Below are 27,673 nucleotides of genomic sequence, written 5' to 3' on the forward strand. Positions count from 1 at the left end.
CCACCAGCAGCTGGACGTTTCCGGTCGCGGAGGGGCAATTTAGCGGCGAGTACACGCCCGCCGGCGCGCAAGGTGTTCGGTGATTTGCCTGCATCGGCGAGATGGACTCGGATGACGAGGAAGTGCTCGCCGCGCTGCTGGAGGAGGAAGCCAAGGCCGGCGTCCAGGAGGAAGAGCATCTCATGGTGCTCACCGCCCTCGCCCAGCTGCTGGCGAGCAATGAAAATCCGCGGCGAGGTGGCTCGGCGCCAGGGCGGATGAAAGCAAAGAACCGACATCGTCTCGAAGGCTACTGCATGCTCTACTCCGACTACTTTGCCGATGCTCCACTGCACGGCAACAAAACATTTCGGCGCCGTTATCGGATGAGCCGAAAGCTTTTCCTCAGAATTGTGAATTTCATCCGGGAGTTCGACAGCTACTTCAAGTGCAAGAAAGATTGCACCGGCAAACTTGGATTCACCTCGATCCAGAAGTGCACGACAGTGATGAGGACGCTTGCGTATGGAGCTCCCGGTGATTCACTCGACGACTATGGGCGCATGGCCGAGTCCACCAGTATTGAGTATTTCTACAAGTTCTGTCGGGCAGTGATGGCAGTGTTTGGACCACAATACTTGCGGACCCCCAACGCGGAAGACACTGCTCGGATCCTAGCACAGAATGCAGCAAGAGGATTTCCTGGGATGCTTGGAAGTATCGACTGCATGCATTGGAAATGGAAGAACTGCCCATTTGCTTGGCAGGGATGTACAAAGGCGCCAAAGGCGGTTGCAATGTGGCACTTGAGGCGGTGGCCACACAGGACCTCTGGATTTGGCACTCCTTTGGTATGCCAGGAACTCACAATGACATCAACGTGCTGCAGTGCTCCCCTGTCTTTGCCAAGCTTGTTGAAAGTCATTCTCCTCCGTTGAACTTCGAGGTCAATGGGCGGCACTACAACAAGCGGTACTACCTACTACCTAGCTGATGGCATCTATCCGATATGGTCTACATTTGTGAAGACTATCTCAAACGTTGTGCCAGGAGGCAAGAAGTCCTACTTTGCCAAGTGTCAAGAGGCTTGCGGGAAGGATGTCGAGCGGGCTTTTGGTTTGCTTCAATCTCGATTTGTTGTTGTCCGCTACCCTACTCAGACCTGGTCGAAAGATCAAATGTGAGAGATCATGACTTGCTGTGTCATCTTGCACAACATGATCATTGAGAGCGAGCAGGAAGAGCCAGTGTTTGATACTGAACCATACTACAGGCAGGGTCCTCTAGCCGAAGTTGATCACCAGCTACCGGTAACCTGGACTGCTTACCTCAGTATGTGTCAGGAGATCCGTCCCACAGGTGCATCATCAACTGCAGCAGGATCTGGTGGAGCACCTTTGAAGGCTCAAGGGTGACGCTGGACTCGACGTGTGATGAAATATGAGTTTTTATTTGTTGAACAATATAATTTGTATTAAACTATTTGTTGTTGAACTATTTGATTTTCTGTAATGAACTCTGTAATAAAAAAAACTTATGTTCATAATTGAACGCCGAGCCACGGCGAACCACACCAAATATGGGCCGATTATCGCCCATATGGGGCCTTTTATTTGCCGAAAATGGGCCGAAAATTGGGCAATCTCGTCGCTGGACGCCCAATCGCCCCTAGCGCCGATTCTATCGCCGGCTCGTCCCCAGGGTGTGATTTTTATGTCTCCTGGGGGGGCCAACGGCTGGAGATGCTCTAACTTGCTCAACAGCTTAAAGTGATCACAACACCTTGTCAGTGCCATCTGAACCTGTGAGAGCCCAGAAGCAGATACAACATATAGCCGCAGATGTCCTTCAGGTTCAACAGCAAATCTATCGGATTCAGGAAAAAGGAACAAGAACAAAAGCTGGCACCAGGGATCAGGCTGATACATTAACCACCACCAATATAAACCTCCTTCATTTAACACCAGTTTCCAAAACACTACCTTTTTACATGCACGGCACAGGAGCTCCTAGCTAGAATATGCTCTCTCTTTTCTTTTCTTTTCTTTTCTTTTCTTTTTTGATTGACATAATTACTCTTCTGTCACAGAGAGAATAACAAGATACTGGCTCTATGACATTAAAGTGAGGTGACTCAACGCTCTTGCGGCGACCGCTACCAATACGCAGCCAACAAAATACAGCCAATACGAGTACCCCGACCGGCGACCCAGAACCTGTGCCTGCTTCTTCTCCCCACGAGTCTCTAGAGAGTCATCCGAGTCGGGTCCCACTTGCTGCCATTCATCAGATTCATCCTCCGAGTCGGATGACCCTTGCTGCCATTCATCCGATTCGTCCCCCGAGTCTGATCCCCATTGCTGCCATTCGTCAGATTCATCCTCTGTATGGCCTGGCTTCTCCAAGTGTTCACATACTAGTGTTTTTTCTTTTTGTTCCAGGCAAACATCTACAAGCACCTTTTGTATGCTCCTGGGCATACGGTTTAGTGGTACAAATTCCAAGATGCTGAAAAGATGGATAAAAGTGCGAAAAAGAAAAAGGTCAGTACATGGTTCTTCTGATTTTGAAGTAGAGACGGATTTATTTATTTATTTTCTATTTCGAGTGGTAGTACCTGTCTAGAGCTCCAAGGGCAACCCTGATTTGACGCTTCATGGCTTCAGTTGTTGATGGATCACTCAGAGGTGACTCCTTCAGTAGTTTATAGAAATCGTCCAAAGCTCTGGGGAAGCAAGAGGCGTTAAATAGTCCCACAAACAAAGTGAAGTTCATAAAGTTTCCTCGTATACACACACACATACATACCGTAAGCAGGAATCTACAGCCATGGAAGCACCTTCTCCTTCACCATTATAGGAAGCATAGTTTACCACCTGGACCAAGTTTTTTTTAAAGGATTTAGGTAACTACAAAGTTCATAATCTGGAATACAAATACACTAGCGACGGCTGTGTCATAGTTTCAAGAGACTTCGAAAAAGAATTTGAAGCTCTGGAAGAAAATATGTGTGCACAGTTTGAACTCAGAACATGAAAGCCTGGACTAATTAAGCCTGCAAGTCACCAAAACAGAACTTACTGCCTCAATATCGAAACACAGAGCTGATGCTGGACACCAGTAAGGTAGTGATTTGCAGCATGCATCACAAGCTGACCCCTGAGAACCCAACCATTCATCTGCAAAGGACCAAACACCAAATACATGTGAATATTCTGGTCATCACAGTCAATTTACAATATACGCAGAAGCAAACAATTGTTCTCTAACAATTTAGCAGATATGCTTGCTTAACAGAAATTCCAACAATATTATTATTGACTTGAACAAGAATTTACAGTAATGCTGCAGATTAAACTGGGAGGACATGTGCAGAGGTAGTAAGGAGATTAATTCGGAATCAAAACTCGAAGCATAAACATCTGAACCTGAAGATGTGGTATATTACAACCAAATCAATCCCATAAAAAAGTAGTAGTTCAGGAGTGGACTTATCAATTACCAAGTTCCCTGAACCAGCGTTGAGTGAACAGCACTTGCAGAGCACACTGTGAAGCACTCATCCTGGCAATAGGCAGCCAACAGCAGCAGCAGAAATCAACACGATGTCATGCAAATGAAAATTCAAATACAGGTAAAGATAGCAATGCATGAGTTACCTCTTAAAGTAATTGTCCACTGGGTTGCCCATCTCAGGCCCTGCAATTTATTCGACAAAGGAAGAGTTATATACAAAAGATGGGGAAAGAGATGATACAACTTCTCAAGGGGGCATTTTTTTATGAGAGGGGGGGATCTCAAAGTGCTTGTTCTCTGGATATTTTTTACATAATATGCAATGGTAGGCATGAGATAGCATATCATTTAAAATAAATGGTACCGAAAAAAACAGTGCATAAGATAGATAACAAAGTAAATACGGAACATAAACGCAGATCAACATGAACAAGAAATGCGACTTGCCTCTTATCCTGTTCTCGGCTTGAATTTCCTCTTCTTCCAAGATTCCTCCATCACAACCAACGAGTGGTTCTTCAGACTTGTTTCCTAATTGGAAAAAAAAATGACAGTGACAGTCTGCCAACGAATGCAACTGGGAGAAAAATGCAAACTAAAATGTGTTCTCCCTGTTTGATTAGAGAAACGGAACAAGTTGGCACATCACGGCTTCGAACCCCATAAGCATGACACTAATTATTGAAGTCATGTACCAATCATTCCACAGAAATCATGAGGACAGTCTCTGCCATGAATCAAAACTCTAAGCATGCATGTCTGCACCTGAAGATGTGGTATATTACAACCAAATCAATCCCATAAAGAACTAGTATTTCGAGGAGTGGATTTATCAAATTAATCATTCCACAGAAATCATGAGGCATCTTGACTCTATGCCAAGCAGACAGTCTCTACCATGAATGGTTATATTCCAGCTTGTTTCCTAATAATTGCCAAAAAAGAACCAAACTGACAGTCTCTGAAATATGCAATTCAGAGTAAAATGCAAATTTTCCCTGGTTGATTTGAGGAACAGAACGAGTTGGCTCATCACCACCTCACATCGCATAAGCACCATGCCAATAAAAGAAGTAATGTACCAATCATCTCACAAAGATCCTGAGTCATCTTGACTCTCTGCATTGACAGTATCAGCAGCTGTTTCACCTTGCATACTGGTAACTAACCACAACATGAAACATTAACTCATGAAGGTTACTGAACTGGCTGATGATTTTCAAGTTTGATGAACAGCTAAATTGTAATGAACACAAACAGTCTAATGCCAATAATGTCAAAACTTAGGGGCTGTTTGGTTCTAGGACTAGCATTGCCACACTTAGCCACACATTTTTGCCAAACTTGCCTAAGGTTAGTTCATTAAAATGAGAGCCACAAGTTGGCAAGCCTAAGGGAATCTTGCCACACTTTTTGTGTGTATGCCATGTGGGGCCCAAATGTGACTTGCCTAAGGTGTGGCTTAAATCAAACACTCACCTAAGTTGGTCAAACTTGCCTAACCTTAGGTGTAGCAATCTTTGGCAAAGTTAGTCACAAAACAAACAGCCCCTAAAACATAGTTGTCCTAAGTAAAGACTTAACCAACCAAGAGTTCACAAGATATAATGGTAAGCAGGCCCATACCTGACTCGTGTGCAGAAGGTTCGACGGAACAGGGCCCCCAATTTTTTATGTTAAACTATTACTTAGTGCTGGTTTAGTTGGGTTAATAATGAGGCATAATACTCCACTGAATCTGTGGCAGAATTAACTCTACACCAGGCCCTGCTCCACATGGCCGAAACTCACGCAAGCCCCCGCTTTCTCTCTCTCTCTCTTCACTTCTCTTTCTCTTTCTTTTCTAGCGCGAGCGGCTTAGCCCAGTTCTTCAAATCGCCGCTTAAGCAGTTTAATTTCGTCGCGATTTGCATGGAATACGTCCGCTGTTGCAATGAACAGATACAAGGTTCAGTACTCTGCTTCTTCTGATACCCTTTGATGTTTGTTGCCGCCCCTACGATCTGGGTGCGTCGATTGGAGTTGGAGGCCCGGCCAGAGTGCTTGTTCACCTATTCATCAAGAGGAGAACCGGAGGAGCAACTGGGCATGCCCTACATCCAGACTTACCGAAGCCACATGCGCCGTCGCGCGATGATGTGCTTCCAAAATCAATCAAAGATTGTTTCATCCCATTTTGTTTCCATGTTATGTTTTTAGAAAAGGTTTTTTATGAACAATTAATTGAAGATTTTGTCTCAAGGAATGATAGAAAGGATGGCACGTTTCTGCTAAAGAATGTTGTACTTTTGAATACTTAGATTGCTTCTTGGTAAGATGCAATTCTTTCAAAATTTGTACCACCAACATGACACACTCGCATGCACGCACGCATGCAAACACACGCACGCAAAAGCACCCCCCGCGCGCGCACACACACACACACACACGAGGGCCCAATTTTTGGTTTCGCACTGGGTCTCCATTTTCTTGGGTACGGCCCTGATGGTAAGCAAATCACATGACATGAGGTATGAGGAGAAAGAAGGCAGAATAACCAGACCTTGGGTCATGTTGTTGAGGTAACTGGGGAAGGCACATGGGGAGAACATTGTACTGGGGCAGTACCGTCCGGTCGAAACCGGGGCTAGTCCCTCCACAACCGTACTTTTCATGTCAACGGCGATGACCCAGGCCTTGTCATGTTCCCCACCCACCTTGGCCATGATGTGAAGAAGATCATCGTTGCGCACGCTCAGGGTGGGTAGTAAGAAAACCAGTTTCTTCAGCTCTAGCTTATGGGTCTCATGGTTCCACAGCTCAGGCAACAGAGCAGAATATCTTGGGTCAACCGAGATGTTAGCAACATCAACTCTGGTGTGCTTGCGCCAACCTCCCCAAGAGATGTTTCTGATCCATGTGGTGGCTCGCCAGCCTTTACCCTTTATCATGCAGTCAGGTCCATCGAAGCCTATCTCGACGAATTTGATCAGACCGTCATAGCAGGCGACATCGTGGAAGCATTGCGCCGAGTGACGAGTGAGACGGTAGTAGGGTGTGATGCAAACCCCTGGCGCCGGGAAGGGGATGTATTTTACGACAGGACACTCGTCGAACAGGTTGCAGAGGAGAGTAATGCCGCGTGAGATATCAACCCAGCCCAGCGCGCTTGCTCCGACCGCGATCTGCTTGGAGGTCGCATAGGGACGCAACAATGCGGCGTCAGACTCCGATAAGCCCATTGAGGCCTCCTTCTTGCTCCAGGAACATGTCTCTGACGAGAAGACGTAGGCATCGAACTGCCACTGCCAGGCGTCACCTCGGGCAGTCCAATTGCGATCGAGGAAGGCGACCGCGTAGCGCTCGCCGCCGCACGGCAAGAGGCCAAGCTGGTGGGATTTGACGGCCTCGACGCCGGGGGGCTCCGGGAGGAGTTGCAGTGAGGGCGGCCCCGCGGCGCCGCGGGCCGTGTAGACGAAGTGATGGGTGGAGATCCGCCTCTCGCTGCGGAAGCTGAATCTGACGCGGAAGAGGACGAAGGCGGCCTCGGCGCAGACGACCTGGGGCTCGCCGGAGAAGTCGTCCTCTTGGAGGCCGGGGCAGTGGACGGAGAAGTAGGAGACGCCCGGCGGGTCGACGAGCCAGAAGGACACCTCGACGGCTCGGCCCTCGGCCGTGCGGCCCTCGGCGGTGGTCGCGTTCCGGAACGCCGAGATGCGCGCCGTCTTGCGGAGTAGGACCCAGTCGGGATAGGCGGAGGAGCGTGGGGAGGCGCCGCCGGCGATGTATGGCCCGGTCAGGGAGGAGGGGTTGAAGGAAGCGATGGTGATCCACGCCATGGATCTCTCTAGTGGTCGAGGGCGGCGCGGCCAGCGATTATACTGGGAAGCCCGGCCCGACGCTGCTCCCGGGCCGGGTTCGGGCCTAGATTTTGAGCCCGATGACCGGGTCGGGCCGGGCCTGGGCCCATCGTTTTTGCACTTTTCTAAAGGTCGGGCTGGCCTGGAGCCCGGCGGGCTTTTACGTGTTCGGGCCAGGCTTGGGCTCAGAAAACAGCCCCGATGGCCGGGCCGGGCCGGGCCCGGGCCTGGGTTTTTTGCGTCGGGCTTGGCTAGGCCTGTCCCGAAGCCCGGCTCGGCCCGAGGTATGGCCAGGTATACCAGCGATGCTAGACTTACGGACAAGCTTTACGGATTAGAAGTTGCAGGGTGAGATGGCATGAACTGATTTGGAGGAGGCAGACCCCATCAGGAAATGCAAGGGGTGGGGGGTAGTTCTGGCCATGGGCAGCCCGGCCCGGTCGGCCCGACCCGGCCCGACCCAACCTTGTCCATGGGTCGGGCTCGAGCCTAGGTTTTGAGCCCGAAGCCCGGGCCGGGCCCGAGCCCGTCGATTTCGTCATTTAAGGAAAAGGCCCGGCCCGTGGCCCGAGGCCCGACGGGCTTTTAGTGTGATGGGCCGGGGTCGGGCCCGATTTTTAGGCCCGACGGCCGGGCCGGGCCGGGCTCGGGCCTGGGTTTTTTGCGTCAGGCTTTGGTTGGCCTGGTCCGAAGCCCGACCCGGCCCGAGGAATGGCCAGGTATAGTGGGGGGCAAATTAGGGAGGGGCAGGTCAGTCCGTAGGAGTGATTCTGTAAAAACGGCCCGTATGTTGAGCATTTTCGCGGCGCGGTGAGCTAGGGCACGGCCGCGGGGGATTGGGTTACCTTCCTCTTTTTTTTTCCTACTATAAGCTCAGTGTGGTAAACGCTTTTCTTTACGTATAATTTTGGGCAGCAAATATGCATCTCCATTCACTGTTACAAAGTACTCTCTGATTCGGATGTACTTCTTCCGTTTCAAATTATTTGTCACAGAAACGAATGTATTTAGACTAAAATACATCTAGATATATTCATACCTGCGACAAGTAATTCGGAACAGAGAGAGTATATAAACGAATTTTAGTGTCTTCACCTACTTTAGTATGTATGCATTAGTAGTTTATATTAAAATATCTAAATATTTGTGAGCGGAAGGAAGCAGAAGTTTATATACTCCCTTGATTCATAAGTATAAGATGTTCTAACTTTTTTCCTAAATATATGTTTTGGTGTGCTCGTTCACTCATTTCAGTCCATACAATGTATATTGAAATATTTTATTTGTTATTATGACTGTTTTGAAACAAAGACACTCAAAACTAGTTGATGGCTGACCCCCCCCCCTCTTTCGGTGCCAATAAAATCGCCCATCTGCCACCCATCAACCCTCTTTCGAGACCCCAGCATCCCCTTCTTCTTTGGTACCAATAAAATCGCCCATCTACCACCCACCAACCCTCTTTCCAGACGTCGCCATCCCTTCCTTCTTCGTTACCAATAAAATCGCCCATCTGCCACCCATCAACTCTTTTCCAGACCCCGCCAGACAGCATGGTACTTTTCGGATCTCCGACGATGACATGGTAGTTGTCGGTCCTGGCTCTTCACCCCATCTCCACTTCGCCTCACTTAGCGTTAGATACATTCATTTGAGTGACAAGTAATTTAGGACAGATGGAGTAGCAAGCAGGGTCTACATCAACCAGAATACTCTCGGGTTTTATACCTCAATCTCAATACCTGGGATGTAAATGGCATGATAAACGGTGCCGCAAGGCCCGTTTAGTTGCTCGATAGTTCATTTTGTCATGAAAAGAAACTTGTTTAACTGGTAGGCCAATAAGTGGGCTTAAATGGGTTTAAACACGCGCCATTTACATACTTATCAATACCTCAACTTGATTTTACAGCCTACAGAAACAAAACATGAGTCAACTCCATCTTATGATACAATAAGCAACGGTGTAGGCAAAAATGGCAATCAAGTAAAACAACTGATACTTCATTCACCTACTGGGTACAACCAGGATTGAGATCTGGGGTTCTAAATGGAGTTAACTTAGAAGAGCATAACCTGCCACCAGTTTCTTCATGCACGCAAGCAGCAAGAATGAAAGGATCGATATGGTTGACTAGAGGGGGGGTGAATAGGCAACTACCAATTTTTAGCTTTTCTTTACCAAATTAATCTTTGCATCAAAGTAGGTTGTCTAGATGTGCAACTAGGTGAACAACCTATATGATGCAACAACAACAAGCACACAAGCAAGCAAGGGAACAAACACTAAAGAGCTTGCACAAGTAAAGGTAAGAGATAACCAAGAGTGGATCCGGTGAAGACGAGGATGTGTTACCGAAGTTCCTTCCTTTTGAGGGGAAGTACGTCTCCGTTGGAGCGGTGTGGAGGCACAATGCTCCCCAAGAAGCCACTAGGGCCACCGTATTCTCCTCACGCCCTCACACAATGCGAGATGCCGTGATTCCACTATTGGTGCCCTTGAAGGCGGCGACCGAACCTTTACAAACAAGGTTGGGGCAAACTCCACAACTTAATCGAAGGCTCCCAACAAGACCACGAAGCTTCACCACAATGGAATATGGCTCCGAGGTGACCTCAACCGTCTAGGATGCTCAAACACCCAAGAGTAACAAGATCCGCTAAGGATGAGTGGGGGAATCAAAAATCTCTCGGCGGAAGTGTAGATCGGGGCCTTCTCAACCACTCCTGAGCAAATCAACAAGTTTGGTTGGCTAGGGAGTGAGATCGGACGAAAATGGAGTTTGGAGCAATAATGGAGCTTTAATGGTGGAAGAGGTAGGTCAAAGGAGGGAAGAAGACACCCTTTTATAGTGGGGGGAACAATCCAACCGTTACCCCCCACTCAGCCCCGCAGAGAGCGGTACTACCGCGGGAGCAGGGCGGTACTACCGCTCATAAGCGGTACTACCGCTCCACCTCAGCGGTACTGCCGCGCTAGAAGAGAAGAGGCTGGGGCTGGGACCCAGAGCGGTACTACCGCGGAGGCAGGGCGGTACTACCGCTCGCAAGCAGCACTACCGCCACTACTACTGCAGCTAGTACCGTAAAACCCGACACGAGAAAATGCGCACTCGAGTCGAGGCGGTAGGAGCACGGAGCCACGGCGGTACTGCGGCTGAGGCCATCCAGCGGTACTACCGCTTGCTGAGCTTCAGCCGTACTACCGCTATACTGCAGCTAGTGCCGTAAAACCCGACACGAGAAAATGCGCACTCGAGTCGAGGCGGTAGGAACACGGAGCCGCAGCGGTACTGATGCTAAGACCATAAAGCGGTATTACCGCTCCGAGGAGCGGTACTGCCGCTTAGTGAGTCTCAGCGGTACTACCGCTGTGGCCCGCGGTACTACCGCTGGGTCCAGGAAAACACGCATAGAGGAGAAAAGAGGAGCATCAGAGAGACGGAAAGAAACGGTGGGTGAGAGAAGAACGTGTACGTGTTGATTCCACCCAAACCATACCGAAGCAGATCCCCTCTTGATAGTACGGTGACTACTACGAAACTTAGTCCACCAACAAAGTCACAAAGGAAGCTACACCGTCTTGAGTAGAGCGCCGAGGGGAAATAATCGTTTCGTGCCGAAGGATGAATATCTGAAAGAACTCAAAGCACCCGATTAGTCCGCAAATGCATTGTCATCAATCACCAAAACACCATAGAGATAACTATGCCCTTACAAAGAAGGTATAGCAAGTATAGCTAGTACAACATACGGAGTATGTAGTACTACAATTAGGTGTCTACTAGGTAGCAGCAACCAGCACCTTCACATAAGCATCATGTCCATACATTAACGACGGCCGAAACCATAACTCAACATTCCATATACAATAAGCTTATGCTCCTACAGACATTCCCTATCAGTAAGATACCGGCTCCGTTACATAACGGCGGGAAGATGACATAACCACGACCATCGATATCAGCAAGCAGAGAGGCAGCAACCAGCCACCCGGGACCACCGCCTTTCCCCTTCGAGAATTACTGGGCTTGAATTTCCCTCGCTCCCACTTGCCAGGTGTATCCTTTGCATCGACCACAGCTCGTTGTTCACGGCTAGCTTTCCCCCATCTCCTGCGACGTTGATACCTCTCCTGATGAATGGGCTTGAATCTCACTTGCAGCCACCCATGGGCTGTATTCTTTGTCTCGATTGGCTTCTCACAAGTTTCAAATGTTGCCTTTGATCTTTTTTGGCCGCTGGCATCTCCAAGAAACCTTTCTTTTGGTATCAGTGTTGATGGCACAATTTGCGTGACGCTGAAACAATTGAACCAAGTATAAAATTAAGATCAGTAAAGGGCTCCTTTCAATAATAAAGAAGAGAGGTGACTTATTTTCTTGTACTTGTCCAAAGCTTGAACGACATCACTGATTTTGCTACGCATGGCTTCAACAGATGCTGATGGATCACTCGGTGATCCGTGTAGAGCCAAATCAAAATCTTCCAAAGCTCTAGTAAACAGCAAACATTATGATCAGATATAAAGGTAAGTTTATTTCACAAACAAATGCCTGGTTTCCTCATCTATATACCTTAGGCAAAAATCTACAGCCTTTGATGCAGCTTCATCTTGACCATTATGGGAAGCATATTTTACCATCTACATCATGATTTTCTTAGGATTCAGTCACATTAAGAATTCATAATATGAATATAAATAATTGCCCAAGAATGCTGAGAGCTCATAATTTGAAATCAAGCAATTGCTTTATAAACACGCTAGCACATCTGCCTACATAAACAAAACTAGAAACTTGACCACAAAGGGTTAGCAAAGAGATAAGGATACACTCATAACATGAAGCCCTGGACTATATCTGTGGGATACAATAACAGAACTTACTGGTCTGATACTGGAACGCAGAGATGATACTGGAGAAAACTGAAGTAATAATCTGCATGTGTAGTAAGTTGACCTCTCAATTTCCAAGCATTGATCTGCAATTGACCATACAGATGTGAATGTCCTGGTCATGACAGCCAATTTGCAAGAACATATATCTCCGGAGCTAATAATGCTATCACACAGGCAGCACTTGCTCAAGATTTTCACCAACTTACAGAACATCCAAATGAAGAGTGAGATCATATAAAATTTACAAGAATATTATACTTGACATGGGCAAGCATTTAGAGTAATGCTGCAGATTAAATTCAGCAGATATTCAGAAATTAATTGTAGATCAACGGTCCAGACATGCACTTGGTGAATGTTGGCTGCACATCTACTATACCCAAGACAAATAAAGAGCGTATATCAAGAAGTCAGACTTATTAGTTACCAAGTTCTCGAAGCCAGTCTAGAGTCCACAGCACTTGCACCACACACTGCTTCACACTCCACCTGGCAACAGGCATCCTACAGAAGCAGCAGCATAAATTAAAAAGACATCATGCAAAAAAAAAAAAAACTGGAACAAGTAAAATTAGCAAAGTTTGAATTACCGCTTAGAGCACTTGTCCGCTGGATTATCCATGTCTGCCCCTGCAAAAGTTTGGACAAAGGAACAGTTAGGTACAAAAGACAGCGAAAGAAATACATATAACTTATCAATTGAGCAATTTTATTGCCTCCTTAGCAAATCATAGATCAATTTTTTGGTGGATACATCGTTGGATTGCTCTCATTTCTTCTAACGAATTATATCAGTGTGCCATAAACAGCATGCATAGCAAGGCCATCCTGCAGTGGTAATATGGTGTCTGAGGATGCGCGCAGGTTGGTCATCACACATGGCCAAAACAACCAGCAACATGAGATGAAAAGACGCGCCCTAGCAGATTGCTGTTATTAGTGGATTTTCAAGATAATTTGTTTATTTAATGCTGCATAAGCCACTTGAGGTTGTCCATATCCGTTGATACTTTAATTTGGTTCATGGAACAGATTTGAATTATAGCACCAACAAATCGTTGTTTTTTCTGTTTGGTTGGAGGAACAGATGAGTCAGTTCATCAAGCCTCAGTTATCATAAGCGCTATGTGCTGACTAAAGTTAACTAGGTATGGGATCATCCCACAAAAAACAAAAAAATGGCCTCATGAATCATGATACACCTCGACTATCTTTGACAATATCAGCAGCTATTTCATCTTGCATACTTGCATCTGACCACGATATGAAACTTGAGCACATTTTTTAAAGTACGGGCTGCAGCTTCATGCATGTTTCTAACACATCAAAATGTATAAATCAAAACATGGGAAAACATAGTTAGATTTTAAGATTAATGAAGAGCAGCTAAAGTTACTGACCACGAACACTCCAATGTCCATAGCATCAATACTGAAACATTGTCCTAAGCACATATAACAAGCAGACAAGAAAGAATTCAAAAAATAAGACTGCTAGTTAAATCACGTGGGGGATAAAGATGGAAGAATCACCTGGGGTCATGTTGAGGTACTTGGGGAGGTCGCATGGACAGAACATTGCAATGTGGTAGTGGTCCTGTCCAAGAGTAATCGGGGCCATTGCTTCCACAGCTGCACATTCCATGTCAACTGCAATGGCCCAGGCAGTCTCGTCTTCAGCATTCACCTTGGCCATCATGTAAAAAAGATTGTCATCGCGGGTGCTCAGCACTGGGGCATAGAAAATCAGTTTCTGCAAGTCCAGTTTTTGGGTCTCGTCACTCCGCAGCTGAGGCAATAAAACAGAATAACTTTGGTCCACTGAGATTTTAGCAACATCAACTGTGGAGCAGAGCTCCCACTTGTTCCAAGAGATCTTCCTGTTCCACACATTGGCTCTCCAACCTTTACGGTTGGTCCTGACAAGAGGGTCATCAAATTCTATCTCGATGAATTTGAGGAGATCATCACAGCAGGCCACGTTGCAGTAATACTCCGAGGCACGGTAAGGAAGACCATCCTTGTCGAGAAAGTTAACCCTTGATTCGGGCAATGGGATGAATTCGATGACAGGATCCCCGTCAAACAGGTTCCCAAGGAGGAGGACACCACGCAGGAGATCAACCCAGCCCAGTGAGCCTGCAACGGCGATATGCCTGTAGTACAAGCTATGGTGACAACACATGAGCTTGTCAGACTCGGATAAGTGCTGCAACGACAACCTGTGGCTGCTCCACTCCTGCGTTTCGGACGAATAGACGTGCGCATCAAACCGCCAATCGTCGTCTTGGGAGATCCACTGGCGGTCGAGGTAGGCCACGGCGAAGTGCTCGCCGTCGCCGCGGGGCAAGAGGCCGAACCGCCGTCTTATGGGGACTGGAGAGTCCGGGAGCAGTTGCAGTGACTGCTCCCCTGCGGGGGCGGCTTTGTAGACGAAGTGGTGGGTGGAGCCCCTGATTGTGAGGCTGAAGAGGACGAAGGCGGCCCCGGCGCAGACGAGGGAGGGCGGCGCATAGTCGTCGAAGGCGGAGGCGTGGAGGCCGGGGCAGTTGAAGGAGAAGTAGGAGGCGCCGGGCGGGTCGACGAGCCAGAAGGAGACCTCCACGGATTGGCCCTCGCTGGTCTCGCACTCGGCGGTGGTCTCGTTCCGGCGCTCCGAGAGACGCGGCTCCTCGCAGAGCAGGGCCCAGTCGGGGAACCGGGAGGTGGATCCGGCGGCGTTTGAGCCCATCAGGGCGGAGGGGTGGAAGGAGAAATCGGAGGGCGCCATGGATCTGGATACTGAGGTCGGACGAAACAGGCTAGGGCAACCAACAAAATTTGGGGAACCAGATCAGATTGCCTGTTGAACACGGGATTGGTCAAGTAGACAGGGGAAAGGTGGGTGGTGCTGGTGGTGGTGGTACGGAGGCGGGTCGGCGGGAGACGCAGGCGTGAATCGCCGGCACCGGCGCCGTCGATGCCGGGAACGAGCGTGCTTGGGGATTTTTCTTTTCTTTTCTTTGATTTGATTTGATTGGAGACATACCTGGCCAAACGGGCCGGCCCGGCACGGCCCATCGTAATCGTGCCTGGTCTGGCACGGCCCGCCAGAGCACGATTACTATACGGGCCGTGCCGTGTGTTGTCTCAAAAAAAATGGGCCGTGTCGTGCCGGCCCACGTGCTGCGCCCTCAGGCCCAGGCACGGCCCAGTTAGTAAACGGGCCGGCATGTTGGCCCGTTTAGCACGATGGGCTGTATATTTTCAGTCTATTATTTGACGCACTAAGCGTTTTTAGTCTATTTTTACATGTTAGGCCATATATAGATGTATAAAAAAACTTAATTGGGCCGTGTCGTGTCGGCCCGCGTGCCCAGCCTCGAGGCTCAGGCACGGCCCAAGGCGTGCCGCGTGCCGGGCCTGGCCCGTTTAGCCCGTGTCGTGTCTGGCCCAAGGCGGGTCGTGCCCGCGTGCTCACGGTCGGCCCGAAAAAACCGGCTCATTTGGCCAGCTATAATTGGAGATCGAGGACGGGGAGGGGAACCCTCACTTTTCATTTAGCAGCCCTCCACTATCAGACCCGCCAAAACTTGTGAAAATTTATGCTAAACCAGACAATATTTTGTTATGTTTTGATTGATATATATTATCTACAATCAAAAGGGACGAAATTTAACAAAGTTTCTTCCAACATCGAAATTAAAATTAAAAAGCTACGCGAGCAACCAGACGGTGACCTCGTAGGCACGGTCTCCATGGACGCCGGTGTTCAAGCAGTTGTACTCGTCGTCCTTCTAGAGGCGAAAGGACCACTAGACGTCGCAACAGCCATGATTGGTCGCGGCGTAATTGCTCGATGGCCTTCGCCTTGCGTCGACGGTCGGACAAAGAGCTTGCGCCGCTCGCTGTTGTGAACGATCGCTCAGAGTCGGCCAACCCTACTCTGAGGAGTTGGTCACTGATCCGGTGGCGGACTGAGGTCTCTATGATGGTATTGGACCACGCAACGGCCAAGGCCTCCACGAGGTTAGGGTCTACGAGGACCAGATCACATGAACACCATCTAGCGCGTCGCTCCCTGTGTGAGCTCCTTCGATGCTCTTATGTTACATTGAAACCGTGGAATTGTTGTCATAGCACTCACATGGACCGCCACATGAAGCTCTCGCTTGCTCAGCTCGGTTCTCTGCCCCCTCCCCCACCTCTCAACCGGTTCGACGCACTGCTAGCTCAACAAAAAAGGGTGTCATAATTTTTAAGAGGTTCATTAAATCGAAAGTAGATCATGTATTTTAAAATATCTTGGATATAAAAAATGTTGCGAATTAAAAATAAAAGTTATAAAAATGTTTTTGAATTTATAAAATATTCATGGATTTCAAACAATGTTCAATATTTTGAAAGTTTCACAAATTTACAAATGTTCACTGATTAAAAATGATCATGAATTCTAAAAAAGTGTTCAAAGTCCTTTGAAATGTTCATGAATTTTAATAAACATTCATGAATTAGCATGTGAACAAAATGAAACATAAAAAGAGAGGGAACACAAACAGTAAAGAAAAAAGCAGGAAAAAAACAGAAACTACTAAAACTGATGAAAAACATAGAAATAAACTAGGCAATGCCTTCTCAAACCAAGAAAATCGATTGGCCCATGACACACATTCTTACAGGTGGGGCCATAGCGCTCCCATAGCCCCTGATGCCCAGGAAGCTCCAAATAGGGAGCTCAGCATCTTAATAGATTAATTAAGCTTTTTTCTCTAGTATGGGGGCATTGTGATCGATTGTTTTGTTTTTATTTTATCTAGGCTGGCTTGGTTTTTAATTGTGTTCAGATGATGTTTTTATTCCATTCGTACATTGTGTTGGGCTACTGTTGGAGATGATATTTGTCCTGAGAGAATAGTGGAGTTGTTAGGTGTGTGGGTGTGGAGTCCTTAAACATTTTAGCTTCGATGTCCCGATGTCAACGGGCGGTGATTGTGTGAGCCCCTTGAAAGCTCTTATTCCACGTTGAAACTGTAGAATTGTTATTATGGGCCTGTTTGGTTCTCACCCTGGCATCTATGCCTGGCACAAAGTGAAGCCTGGACATAGCCTGAAAAGTTGGAAAAAATTGCCTGGCCAGGTGAGGGAGTCCTGGGTTAGGGGGTCTCCGGACAGCCGGACTATATCCTTTGGCCGGACTGTTGAACTATAAAGATACAAGATTGAAGACTTCGTCTCGTGTCCGGATGGGACTCTACTTGGCGTGGAAGGCAAGCTAGGAAATACGGATATGTATATCTCCTCCTTTGTAACCGACCTTGTGTAACCCTAGCCCCCTCCGCTGTCTATATAAATCGAAGGGTTTTAGTCCGTAGGACAACATATGATCATACCATAGGCTAGCTTCTAGGGTTTAGCCTCTTTGATCTTGTGGTAGATCAACTCTTGTAATACTCATATCATCAAGAACAATCAAGCAGGACGTAGGGTATTACCTCCATCAAGAGGGCCCGAACCTGGGTAAACATTATGTCCCCTGTCTCCTGTTACCATCCGCCTTAGACGCACAGTTCGGGACCCCCTACCCGAGATCCGCCGGTTTTGACACCGACATTGGTGCTTTCATTGAGAGTTCCACTGTGTCGTCATCATAAGGAGGATGGCTCACCTCGTTGTCAAGGATAACATCACCTCTGGGGGAGCCCTTGCTGTAGGCCAAACTCTCCGAGTAGGCGGCTTCGTCATGACCACCCGCTCGGCCGCGACGCCGACGATGAATTTTCGGGTCATCGAAAATAGCCTCCACATCGGCTCGAAATTCGCCGAGCAGATGGATCCAATGGAGCTCTCCTCTTTGAACGAGCTCTTGGATCGCATCGCTGCTCTGGGAGTCACTACGGACTACGATCGGATCGGGCTTAAACCCGACCAAAGGGAGATTAACTCTCTGTCGGTGACCCATCAGATAGTGGTGGTGGGGGAGCAATGCGGCGATTCTCCCTCTATCCTGAGGACGAACTATGTCTGGATTCCCGAGCTCCCCGAGCCGGATACTCGCTCACGGGAGGACACCGCCCTAACCCTGAATCCAGAATCAGGCCGCATACCGAACCCACAGGGCAACATCCCGGAACCCGAACTTCCAAGATCGGAAACTCCCCTGCCCCGGGATCACAGATTGGGTCAAGGTCTGGACTTAAATCCACCCACCCACCCTGATACAAATGATCTTTCCCACATTAGGCAAGCGCCCCAAGAGACAGTACATCACTATTGGGCCAGATTCCTCCTTGTAATGAACAAGGTCAAGGACTGTCGCGAGGAAGACGCAATTTCGTTCTTTTGCAACAATTGCACGGACAAGGGAGTCCTCAACGCCATAAGTCGCCGTGACATAGCACACTTCGCTGACTTGGCGGCCATAGTATGGAAATACTGTGCGATGGAAAGTGCCTGAAAAACCCAAACGCAATTTTGGGATAATCCGGCTCTGACAAAACCCCCAGTCCGGACTAAAAGGGTGCACTCTCATAAGTCGCCCGACTCAATTATAAAGAAGCAAAAGCCCACTACAGGGCGTGGAACCGTATTGGAGGGATGGCTTAACAGGCCCTACAAAATCCATAGTACAGCGGATACCATATCAACACACGGCCTTAGAGCATCTTGGGTACTCCGGCAGGTGGCCAAAAGCAGTGAGGATCTCCTCACCCAAAATACCTCAGAGCACCTTCCCACGGATTACAATACAATATTAACGGTCTTCGAGACCTTCGCCTCAAATAATAGGCGTAAGCGAGCACTCCGCAGCCTTGCCGAAGTCTGCCACGTGGCAGCAATAAATCCATGGAGCGACACGGCTATCACCTTCAATGCCAATGACGAACCTAAATTCCGAAAAGCTCGAGCACCAGTCGCTTTGGTCCTCAGTCCAATTGTGGACGGCTTTCGGCCCACTAAGGTGCTCATGGACGGCGGCAGCGTATTAAACCTCATTTATGAGGAAACTCGCCAAAAATGGAAATAGACAGCAACCGTATTGAGCAAAGCAATACGACCTTCCGAGGAGTCATCCTTAGTCGGGAGGCACGTTGCGCTGGGAAAATCACACTTGATGTGGTATTCGGCACTCCGGAGAATTACAGGTCCGAAGAAATTACATTCCAAGTGGCCCCATTTAGTAGCGGATACCACACCCTTCTAGGGCGAAAGGCATTCACGTTTTTTCAAGCCATACCCCATTACGGGTACATGAAGCTCAAAATGCCCGGACCCAATGGAATCATCACTCTAGTTAGTGATCTAGACATAGCACTCCGCGCTGAGAACAAAATAGCCGCACTAGCCCTCGAGACATTATCCGAAGCCCTTGTGGCGAAGGAGTTAACCGCGCTGCGCTCCATGGTGGACAGGGATGACATGATACTAGACAAAAGATCCAAGTCCACCTCCTTTAAACCAGCGAACGAAATAGTCAAATTCCAAGTCCATCCAACGGACCCCACAAAAACAACATCCATTGGGGCATAGTTAAACTCCGCTGTAGATGCCGCACTACGGGAGTTTCTGCACGAGAATTGGGACATATTCGCCTGGCATCCTTCAGACATGCCAGGAATCCCACGCAGATTGGCCGAGCATAGCCTTAATGTCCTAAAAGGATTCAAGTCGATCAAGCAGACTCTTCGGCGTTTCTCTGAACCTAAGCGACAAGCCATGGGAGAAGAGCTAGGCAAGCTACTGGAGGCCGGATTTATTAAAGAAATAAAACATCCGGACTGGCTAGCAAACCTGGTGATGGTACCAAAGAAGGACAAATCCTGGTGCCTATGCATCGACTTCAAAGACCTTAATAAGGCTTGCCCAAAGGATCCCTTTTCACTCCCTCGCATCGATCAAATCATCGACGCTACCGCAGGACACGAATCATTATGCTTCCTCGATGCATACTCCGGCTACCACCAGATTGAGATGGCGGAGTCTGATCAAGCCGCAACGGCATTTATCACGCCATACGGCCCCTTCTGTTTTAACACAATGCCCTTCGGGCTAAAAAACGCTGGCACAACATATCAGTGCATGATCCAGACATGTCTGGAAAAGTAGATCGACAAGACTGTGGAGGCATATGTAGACGATGTGGTCATTAAAACCAGACACGTCGACTCTTTAATAGACGACTTGAGGCTCACGTTCACCAATCTCCAAACATACGACATTAAGCTCAGTCCGGAAAAATGCGTTTTCTGCGTTCCCGCCGGAAAGCTCCTGGGATTCATCGTCTCCAGTAGAGGAATTGAAGCAAATCCGGCTAAAATCCGAGCTCTATCGCACTTGGCTATCCCAACTGACCTCAAGCAAATCCAGAAATTGACTGGATGTGTGGAGGCTTAAGCCGCTTTATCTCCCGATTAGGAGAAAAGGCACTTCCCCTTTATCGCCTTCTTCGGCGCACCAAACACTTCGAGTGGACGGACGCAGCCACGGCCGGACTGGAAGAAATAAAAGCCATCCTGGCCACCAACCCAATCTTGGCCGCGCCAACTGTTGGCGAACCAATGTTATTATATATAGCGGCAACTCATCAAGTTGTAAGCGCAGTGCTCGTCGTCGAACGAGAGATGGACAGACATAAATTCCCACTTCAAAAGCCGGTATATTATGTATCCACCGTCCTCACTCCATGCAAATCACGGTACCCACATTATCAAAAGATAGCATACGCAGTATTCATGGCATCCCGGAAATTACAACACTACTTTCAAGAGTGTTCAATCACGGTGGCCTCCAAAGTACCACTCAATGACATAATAAACAACCACGATGCCACGGGCCGGATTGCCAAATGGGCCATCGAGCTCCTCCCATTCGACATAACATACAAACCACGGCGAGCCATTAAGTCGCAAGTATTGGCCGATTTCGTCGCCGAATGGACGGAAGCCGAACTCCCTAAAGAGTACGGCACATACTCCAATTGGATCATGCACTTCGACGGCTCTAAAATGCTGGCTGGTCTGGGGGCTGGCGTCGTCCTGACGTCCCCCACTGGAGATACAGTGCAATACGTAGTCCAAATACTATACACAGACTCCAATAACGCAGCCGAATACGAGGCCCTATTACGCAGTCTCCATGGGCATCCAACGCCTAGAGGTGCGTGGGGACTCGAACCTTGCAATATCCCAAATAAATGGAGACTTCGACACCAAGGATCCAAAAATGGCGGCATATCGCAACGCCGTCCTCAAAATGTCAGTTCGGTTCGAGGGGCTTGAATTCCACCATGTGGCTCGGGAAAACAACCACGCGGCGGACATCCTCGCCCGTATCGGTGCTATACGCGACCCTGTCCCACCGAACATCTTCCTGGAAAGACTTTTTAAACCATCCGTGGTATGGGAAGGGGACACTGGCAAAAATAGTCCGGACCCGGCCACAACCCCAGATACCGAACACCCTGACACAATCGGAGGCTCTGCCACCGAAATAACACCTTCAGCCCACGTGATAATGGTCGTCATCGCCCCGTGGACAGAACCATTCCTGGCCTACCTAACTAGGCAGGAACTACCCAAGGACCAAAATGAGGCACGCTGCATAGTGCGGCGATCTAAAGCCTACAAGGTCCACGAGGGAGAGCTTTATAAGAAAAGCACAACCAGAGTCCTTCAAAGGTGCATCTCCGAAGAGGAAGGGCGGAAGCTTTTGGCAGAAATCCATGCCGGACTCGCCGGCCACCACGCCACAGCCCGGGCCCTTGTAAGCAAGGCCTTCCGTATAGGTTTTTATTGGCCGATGGCCCGAGCAGATGCACAACATCTGGTACAACATTGTGTCGGTTGCCAGCTTTTTGCAAACCAAAGCCACATGCCACCTACCGCCCTCCAAACAATCCCCATTATTTGGCCCTTTGCGGTCTGGGGGCTTGATATGGTCGGACCCCTCAAAGGGGGAACCCATAAAAAAATACTTACTGGTCATGGTGGATAAATTCACCAAATGGATAGAAGCCAAACCTGTCAAAACGGCTGAATCCGGACTGGTGATAGACTTCATATCTGGGGTTGTACACCGTTATGGCGTCCCCCACAGCATGACCACTGACAACGGCATGAACTTTACAACCGACGAGGTGACATTTTGGTGCAGCAACATGGGCATCAAGCTCGATTATGCTTCTGTCTATCATCCGCAAACTAATGGTCAAGTCGAACGAGCGAATGGTCTTATCATGAGCGACATTAAACCCAGATTAGTGCGGTCCTTAAAGGAATCAGGCACTCATTGGGTAGAGGAGCTCGACTCTGTACTATGGGGCTGCAGACCACGTCGAACCGCACTACCGGATACACGGCGGTGCTGCCTTGCGACATAATTCATGACTCACCTCGAGTGTGCATGCACGAAGAAAGAGAGGCCGAGCTCGATCGGCAGGACAGTTTGGATGCCCTGGAGGAGGAGCGCGACGTGGCAAAGGCCCGTTTCGCATTCTATCAGCAACAAGCTCGAAGGTATCAAAGCAGAGAAGTGTGGGCCCAAACCTATAACGTTGGCGAACTGGTTCTACGCCTGCTGGAGAAGAAAAAGAACAAGCCCAAGCCCAAATGGGAAGGTCCCTTCATTATCGACCAGGTTCTGACCGGCGGAGCATACCGTCTGTGGGATGCATCGGATAACTGACTCGAGCCAAACCCATGGAACACAGCCAGACTCCGAAGATTCTACGCCTAGCGCCGGACTCTATGTTCGTCTCCTTACCTCCGTCAATTTTTTGCACATCTGTTTTCTCTCTCTCTCTCTCTCTCTCTCTCTCTCTCTCTCTCTCTCTCTCTCTTTTTCTCTTCAAGGCCCTAAAGGGCTAAACTTGTGTCTTGGTTACACAATCTTGACGCGCTAACCATGCTCAATATACCTGGGGGCTTCTTATACAGAAGCTTAATCTAATTATCTTTCCGGGCTTTATGCCCCGCACATGTGTTATTATTCCGCATGTACCTTTTTTCGCCATTATATGCATCGATATGACTTAAGTTTTGGCCAAGCTGGGTTGCCTGGCTCTTGTATTTATGCCCTAAATTCCCGTTAATTCGGCTAGGGCATAAGGGGAGCACCTCTGCGATTGTTACTGCTCGGTCAACCGGACGTGTACCTCAGACTGGGTGAAGCCGAAAGCTAGTGTTCTTAAGGGAATATTCGGTCGGTGAATAAAAGACGACTTTCATTTAATTTACTACACGCCCCCAGATGTTTTTAGCCTGCGTCTCGTAGTTCGGACATGCACATTAGGGCATGCATACCCAGGGAAAGGAACCCTTAACGGAACTATTCTCCCTGGAAGATGTTTCTTACTATCCATGTAATATAACATAGCTAGTTGGGTACTTGTCTGTTCAAGAACTTATGACCGCTACGCCTGGTTTCCATGCATACCCCAATTTTTACATAACTGAGTGGGTATTCGGATACACTCCGGACTATCGGGTCCAGAGGTCGAAGCGAAAAGGTCTGCCATGACAAATGATTTACAATCCGGCTAGGGATATTACATATGTCACTTGAAGTACACAGTCACTAAGACTGATTAAATTCTTCCTCTATACCATCCAATAGGCTGTCTAGCCTACAATCCTGTTGGGAATACTTTGCGGCTAATTCTACTTGGTCATACACTAAACTGACAGGGATCTCTTTCCCATCAGGCCCCACAGGTCCGACCTCAGCCATGTGGTTTGGGTCCGCCTTGGTATATCGTGTCTTCACCATAGCCCAGACTTCCCTTGCACCTTGTCGGCAGGTTGATATCTTCCATAATCGGAAGCGCCGCCATGCTCCCTTGAGCTTCTCTATAAGCTCCCCCATGCCTCCTGGCGGGGACACGGATGGCCACAAGGCTTGGGCAATACCCTGCATCACCTGCCGAACTTGTTCGTGCAGTTGTGAGAGCCTTGGTAGAAGATCACCCGAAGACCCGGGCATCTCCTCCGCGGGACGACCCGTTAGCATACCTGCAGACATAACGCTGTTAGCAGGCTTCTTCACCGAACTCCTTTAAAAAGTTCGTTCAAGCACTTACTAAAAATGCTGCGCCGAAGCCGTTTATTCTCCTTCACGGAGTCCACAAGCTGGTCTCGCATATCCTTCAGTTCCACGCCCAGCCGGATATTGGCGTCTTGGAGATCATTTTTATCCTACATGACTCGCGTCAGCACGCGCTCGCCAGCATTTCGCTGTCGATCATCACGTGCCATATCCGCCTCCACGGCCTCCGGATTCACTCCGGGGCCACCTGCAACATCTATTGTTAGGTGTGCATACATGTCGCATACTATCTGGTACCCATATTCTTTGCAATAGACAAAAGAGTTACCAGGGGACCCTTTTTGGGCTCCTTCAATGCGGCAACAGCGGCTTCCAGCTGGGCCTTGCACTCGTCTAGCTCTTGAGACAATTGGGAATTCTTCTCCGTAAGAACCTGCACAAATAATGATCCTTAAATCAGTTGCGTCAACTGTTTCAAGTCTCATATAATCATCAGATTTGCTTACCAGTATATCCCTTACATACTGGTCCATGGCTCTGGCTAGACCATTTTGAGCAGCACGGATGTACGCGTCTACGGAATTGAAGGCATCAAATGCCTCTGGTGAGAAACAAGCGTCACGGAGTATGGCCCGGCGACGCCTGTGATTCATGGCGCTCTCCACTTCTGAATTTGTAGCGGATAGTCTATCTGCATCCTCTGTAGGAGGAGCATCCGGCATCCGCCCCATGTTGTCTTCCACCTCTATGTCCGGCCCTGGAGCCCGACTGGTGGATGCGTGATTAGCAGCCTCTTAGGATATAGTTCGGCGAGCGTTCTTTCTATTAAAGAAACATGGACGTCATTATATTTTGAGAAAGACGACAACCACGGAGCGAGGTTTTGTGTCATACCTCTGCGCCGGCGTCTCCGTCCTGACCGCCTTCCTTTTTGGCCTACCCGGCTTCGGTGCCTCTTGATGGCAAGTTGCTGCGGGTTCGGCACGGCATCCCAAATGCCTTCCCTGTAGAACACCATATGTGTGCGGTAGGTGAAGTGTATAAAAGAGGATCCTATTTTTGGAGTTGGGATTTTGGTTTTTCTTACGTGCGACGCAGGGAGTAGTCCGGGATAGTCGGCCGTTATGGCCACCATGGCGTCATCGCAGCTCAATTGATAGAATTGCCCGTCTATCAGCTCCACGAATATGTCCGATCCTCTTCGGGTCCGGGACCAAGGACCTGACCAGGGTCCTCTGGTTGTGGATGTGGGCTGTTGACCTCCCTTACAGCTTTTCGCAGTTCCTGCCGTAAAATGGCAAGGTGAATACCTACGACGAAGAATGCGGGAGGGATGGGAGTAAAGAGGTACAACTCACCCAGCTTGGAGGGTTGTACATGGAGAATCCATCACGTGGCTTGATACGGATTAACTCCTCTTCCTCTCCCTTGAACAACTCGGACAATTTTTTTGCTAAAGCAGCAACGGAGTCCGCTCCCTTACGCCCGCAGCAGGTGGCATCATCTTCCCTGTTAAAACACCACAGGGGGTGCCCTCGATATTGAAGTGGCTGCACTCCCCGCATTATGCATATTGACATAACCTCGACTATTGTCGATCCTGATTGAGCCAGCGCTTTAATCCGGTTCATTAGGTAAAGGACTTCTCCGCTGTCTTCCTCCTGGGGGCTCCGTGGGCGCCAGCTTTGGTGTTTCTTCAAAGGAGCATTGTTGAACTCAGGAAGACCCCGCTGAACAGGGTCTGGAAGGGGGACATCCTCCATATAAAACCACTCTGAAGGCCAGTCTTCGGACGTCTTCTTCGGAGTACCGGACAGGTATCCGGTTTCGGCGATGTGCCATATTTCGGCTCCGCCCACTTGATAAAGTGACCCCTTCTATGTGCGGGACACAAGGTAAAATAACCTTTTCCACAGCTCGAAATGAGCCTCGCAGCCCAGAAATAGCTTGCAAAGGGCAACATAGCCGGTGATGTGTAATATGGAAGCAGGGGTGAAATTATGTAGTTGGAAGCCGTAAAACTCCAGGAGCCCGCGGAGGAACGGATGAATTGGAAATCTGAGTCCCCTTAGTAAGTAAGGGACAAGTCACACCCGCTCCCCCTTAGAGGGGCTGGGGAAGCTCTCCGCTTGCTCCCCGTCATTATAGGTGGCGAGCCCGGCTCGAACGGGGACCATATACGCTGGAGGGAGAAATCCCTGAGTCTGCAGCTCTACTAATCGACTGTGCGGGACGGAACACCTCTCCCAATCACTGGGCTTAGGGCTACGGCGGCGGGAGGAGGAGCTGCGATGGTCGGCCATGTTGGAATGGATTTTTTCCGAGCACGCTCCGATGGATTCTCGCCGTGGGAGGATGGTGTGGATTGGATCTAAGAATCCCCATCCCTTTAATAGACAATTTATTTACCTGGCTAGGGGGGTGAATGTAAAAACGCCCTGGCTCCTCGCATTCGCTCGACGCGTGGAAGATGGCCCTTATTGGGCACAGAAGCCAAGAAGTCCAACATTTATGGGAGCCGGACACTACTTAACAGATATTCAAGATTTGAAGAAAACCCGCCTTGCAATGCCGAAGACAATACTGCGCGCCGGACTCATCGTCATTGAAGCCTGGTTCAGGGGCTACTGAGGGAGTCCTGGATTAGGGGGTCTCCGGACAGCCGGACTATATCCTTTGGCCGGACTGTTGGACTATGAAGATACAAGATTGAAGACTTCGTCTTGTGTCCGGATGGGACTCTACTTGGCATGGAAGGCAAGCTAGGCAATACAGATATGTATATCTCCTCCTTTGTAACCGACCTTGTGTAACCCTAGCCCCCTCCGGTGTCTATATAAACCGGAGGGTTTTAGTCTATAGGACAACATACAATCATACCATAGGCTAGCTTCTAGGGTTTAGCCTCTTTGATCTCGTGGTAGATCAACTCTTGTAATACTCATATCATCAAGAATAGTCAAGCAGGACGTAGGGTATTACCTCCATCAAGAGGGCCTGAACCTGGGTAAACATCGTGTCCCCTGCCTCCTGTTACCATCCGCCTTAGACGCATAGTTCAGGACCCCCTACCCGAGATCCGCCGGTTTTGACACCGACACCAGGCACACCATGTTTGGTTGCGGATGGCTACGGACCACGCCTGGAGAAAGCTCAATTCTTAAATAGTATACTCATGGAGTACTTTTGAGACATGGCCCACACATGATTCAGATGATTGGAGTCGAATTAGCTGCCAGGCAGCCCCCTGGCGAACTATTTCCCACGCCTGGACCAGGCTAACCAACATGCCTGGGTTATGTGCCAGGCTAAGCAAGGCGCTGGCATCACCAGGCCAGGCTACTTTGTGTTCGTATGGACAGCAACCAAACAGGTCTCAGGCAGTTTTCAGGGAGACTTCAGGCCAGGTGTAGTAGAGTGAG

At 48.9% G+C, this 27,673-nt stretch overlaps 2 protein-coding genes across 2 annotated transcripts; both read right to left on the reverse strand.

The window, feature by feature from the left end:
• Window positions 1-1,902: 1,902 nt before the first annotated feature.
• Window positions 1,903-7,360, reverse strand: LOC123128493 (uncharacterized). Its single transcript, XM_044548517.1, has 8 exons — window positions 6,038-7,360; window positions 3,943-4,026; window positions 3,639-3,678; window positions 3,482-3,543; window positions 3,061-3,158; window positions 2,788-2,855; window positions 2,597-2,704; window positions 1,903-2,487 (listed from the first exon to the last, which is right to left on the reverse strand). The coding sequence occupies exons 1-8, from the start codon at window positions 7,311-7,313 to the stop codon at window positions 2,091-2,093; spliced, it is 2,133 nt and encodes a 710-aa protein (XP_044404452.1). The 5' UTR covers window positions 7,314-7,360; the 3' UTR covers window positions 1,903-2,090.
• Window positions 7,361-10,991: 3,631 nt separating this feature from the next.
• On the reverse strand, window positions 10,992-15,240 carry LOC123128494 (uncharacterized). The gene is made up of 7 exons (XM_044548518.1): window positions 13,767-15,240; window positions 12,825-12,864; window positions 12,662-12,738; window positions 12,223-12,317; window positions 11,912-11,979; window positions 11,723-11,830; window positions 10,992-11,635 (listed from the first exon to the last, which is right to left on the reverse strand). The coding sequence occupies exons 1-7, from the start codon at window positions 15,001-15,003 to the stop codon at window positions 11,236-11,238; spliced, it is 2,025 nt and encodes a 674-aa protein (XP_044404453.1). The 5' UTR covers window positions 15,004-15,240; the 3' UTR covers window positions 10,992-11,235.
• Window positions 15,241-27,673: the final 12,433 nt, after the last annotated feature.

The sequence above is a fragment of the Triticum aestivum genome, chromosome 6A, assembly GCF_018294505.1.
Source record: "Triticum aestivum cultivar Chinese Spring chromosome 6A, IWGSC CS RefSeq v2.1, whole genome shotgun sequence".
Classification (NCBI taxonomy): Eukaryota; Viridiplantae; Streptophyta; class Magnoliopsida; order Poales; family Poaceae; genus Triticum; species Triticum aestivum.

Excerpts from the sequence above, each read along its gene's own strand:
- LOC123128493 (XM_044548517.1), bottom strand. The coding sequence starts at position 7,313 with ATGGCGTGGATCACCATCGCTTCCTTCAACCCCTCCTCCCTGACCGGG. Across the intron at positions 2,705-2,787 it reads GCTGTAGATTCCTGCTTACG|AGCTTTGGACGATTTCTATA; the intron begins GTATGTATGTGT and ends TTGCTTCCCCAG. Across the intron at positions 2,488-2,596 it reads GCCCTTGGAGCTCTAGACAG|CATCTTGGAATTTGTACCAC; the intron begins GTACTACCACTC and ends CCATCTTTTCAG.
- LOC123128494 (XM_044548518.1), bottom strand. The coding sequence starts at position 15,003 with ATGGCGCCCTCCGATTTCTCCTTCCACCCCTCCGCCCTGATGGGCTCA. Across the intron at positions 12,865-13,766 it reads GTACCTCAACATGACCCCAG|GGGCAGACATGGATAATCCA; the intron begins GTGATTCTTCCA and ends AAACTTTTGCAG. Across the intron at positions 11,636-11,722 it reads GTCGTTCAAGCTTTGGACAA|CGTCACGCAAATTGTGCCAT; the intron begins GTACAAGAAAAT and ends CAATTGTTTCAG.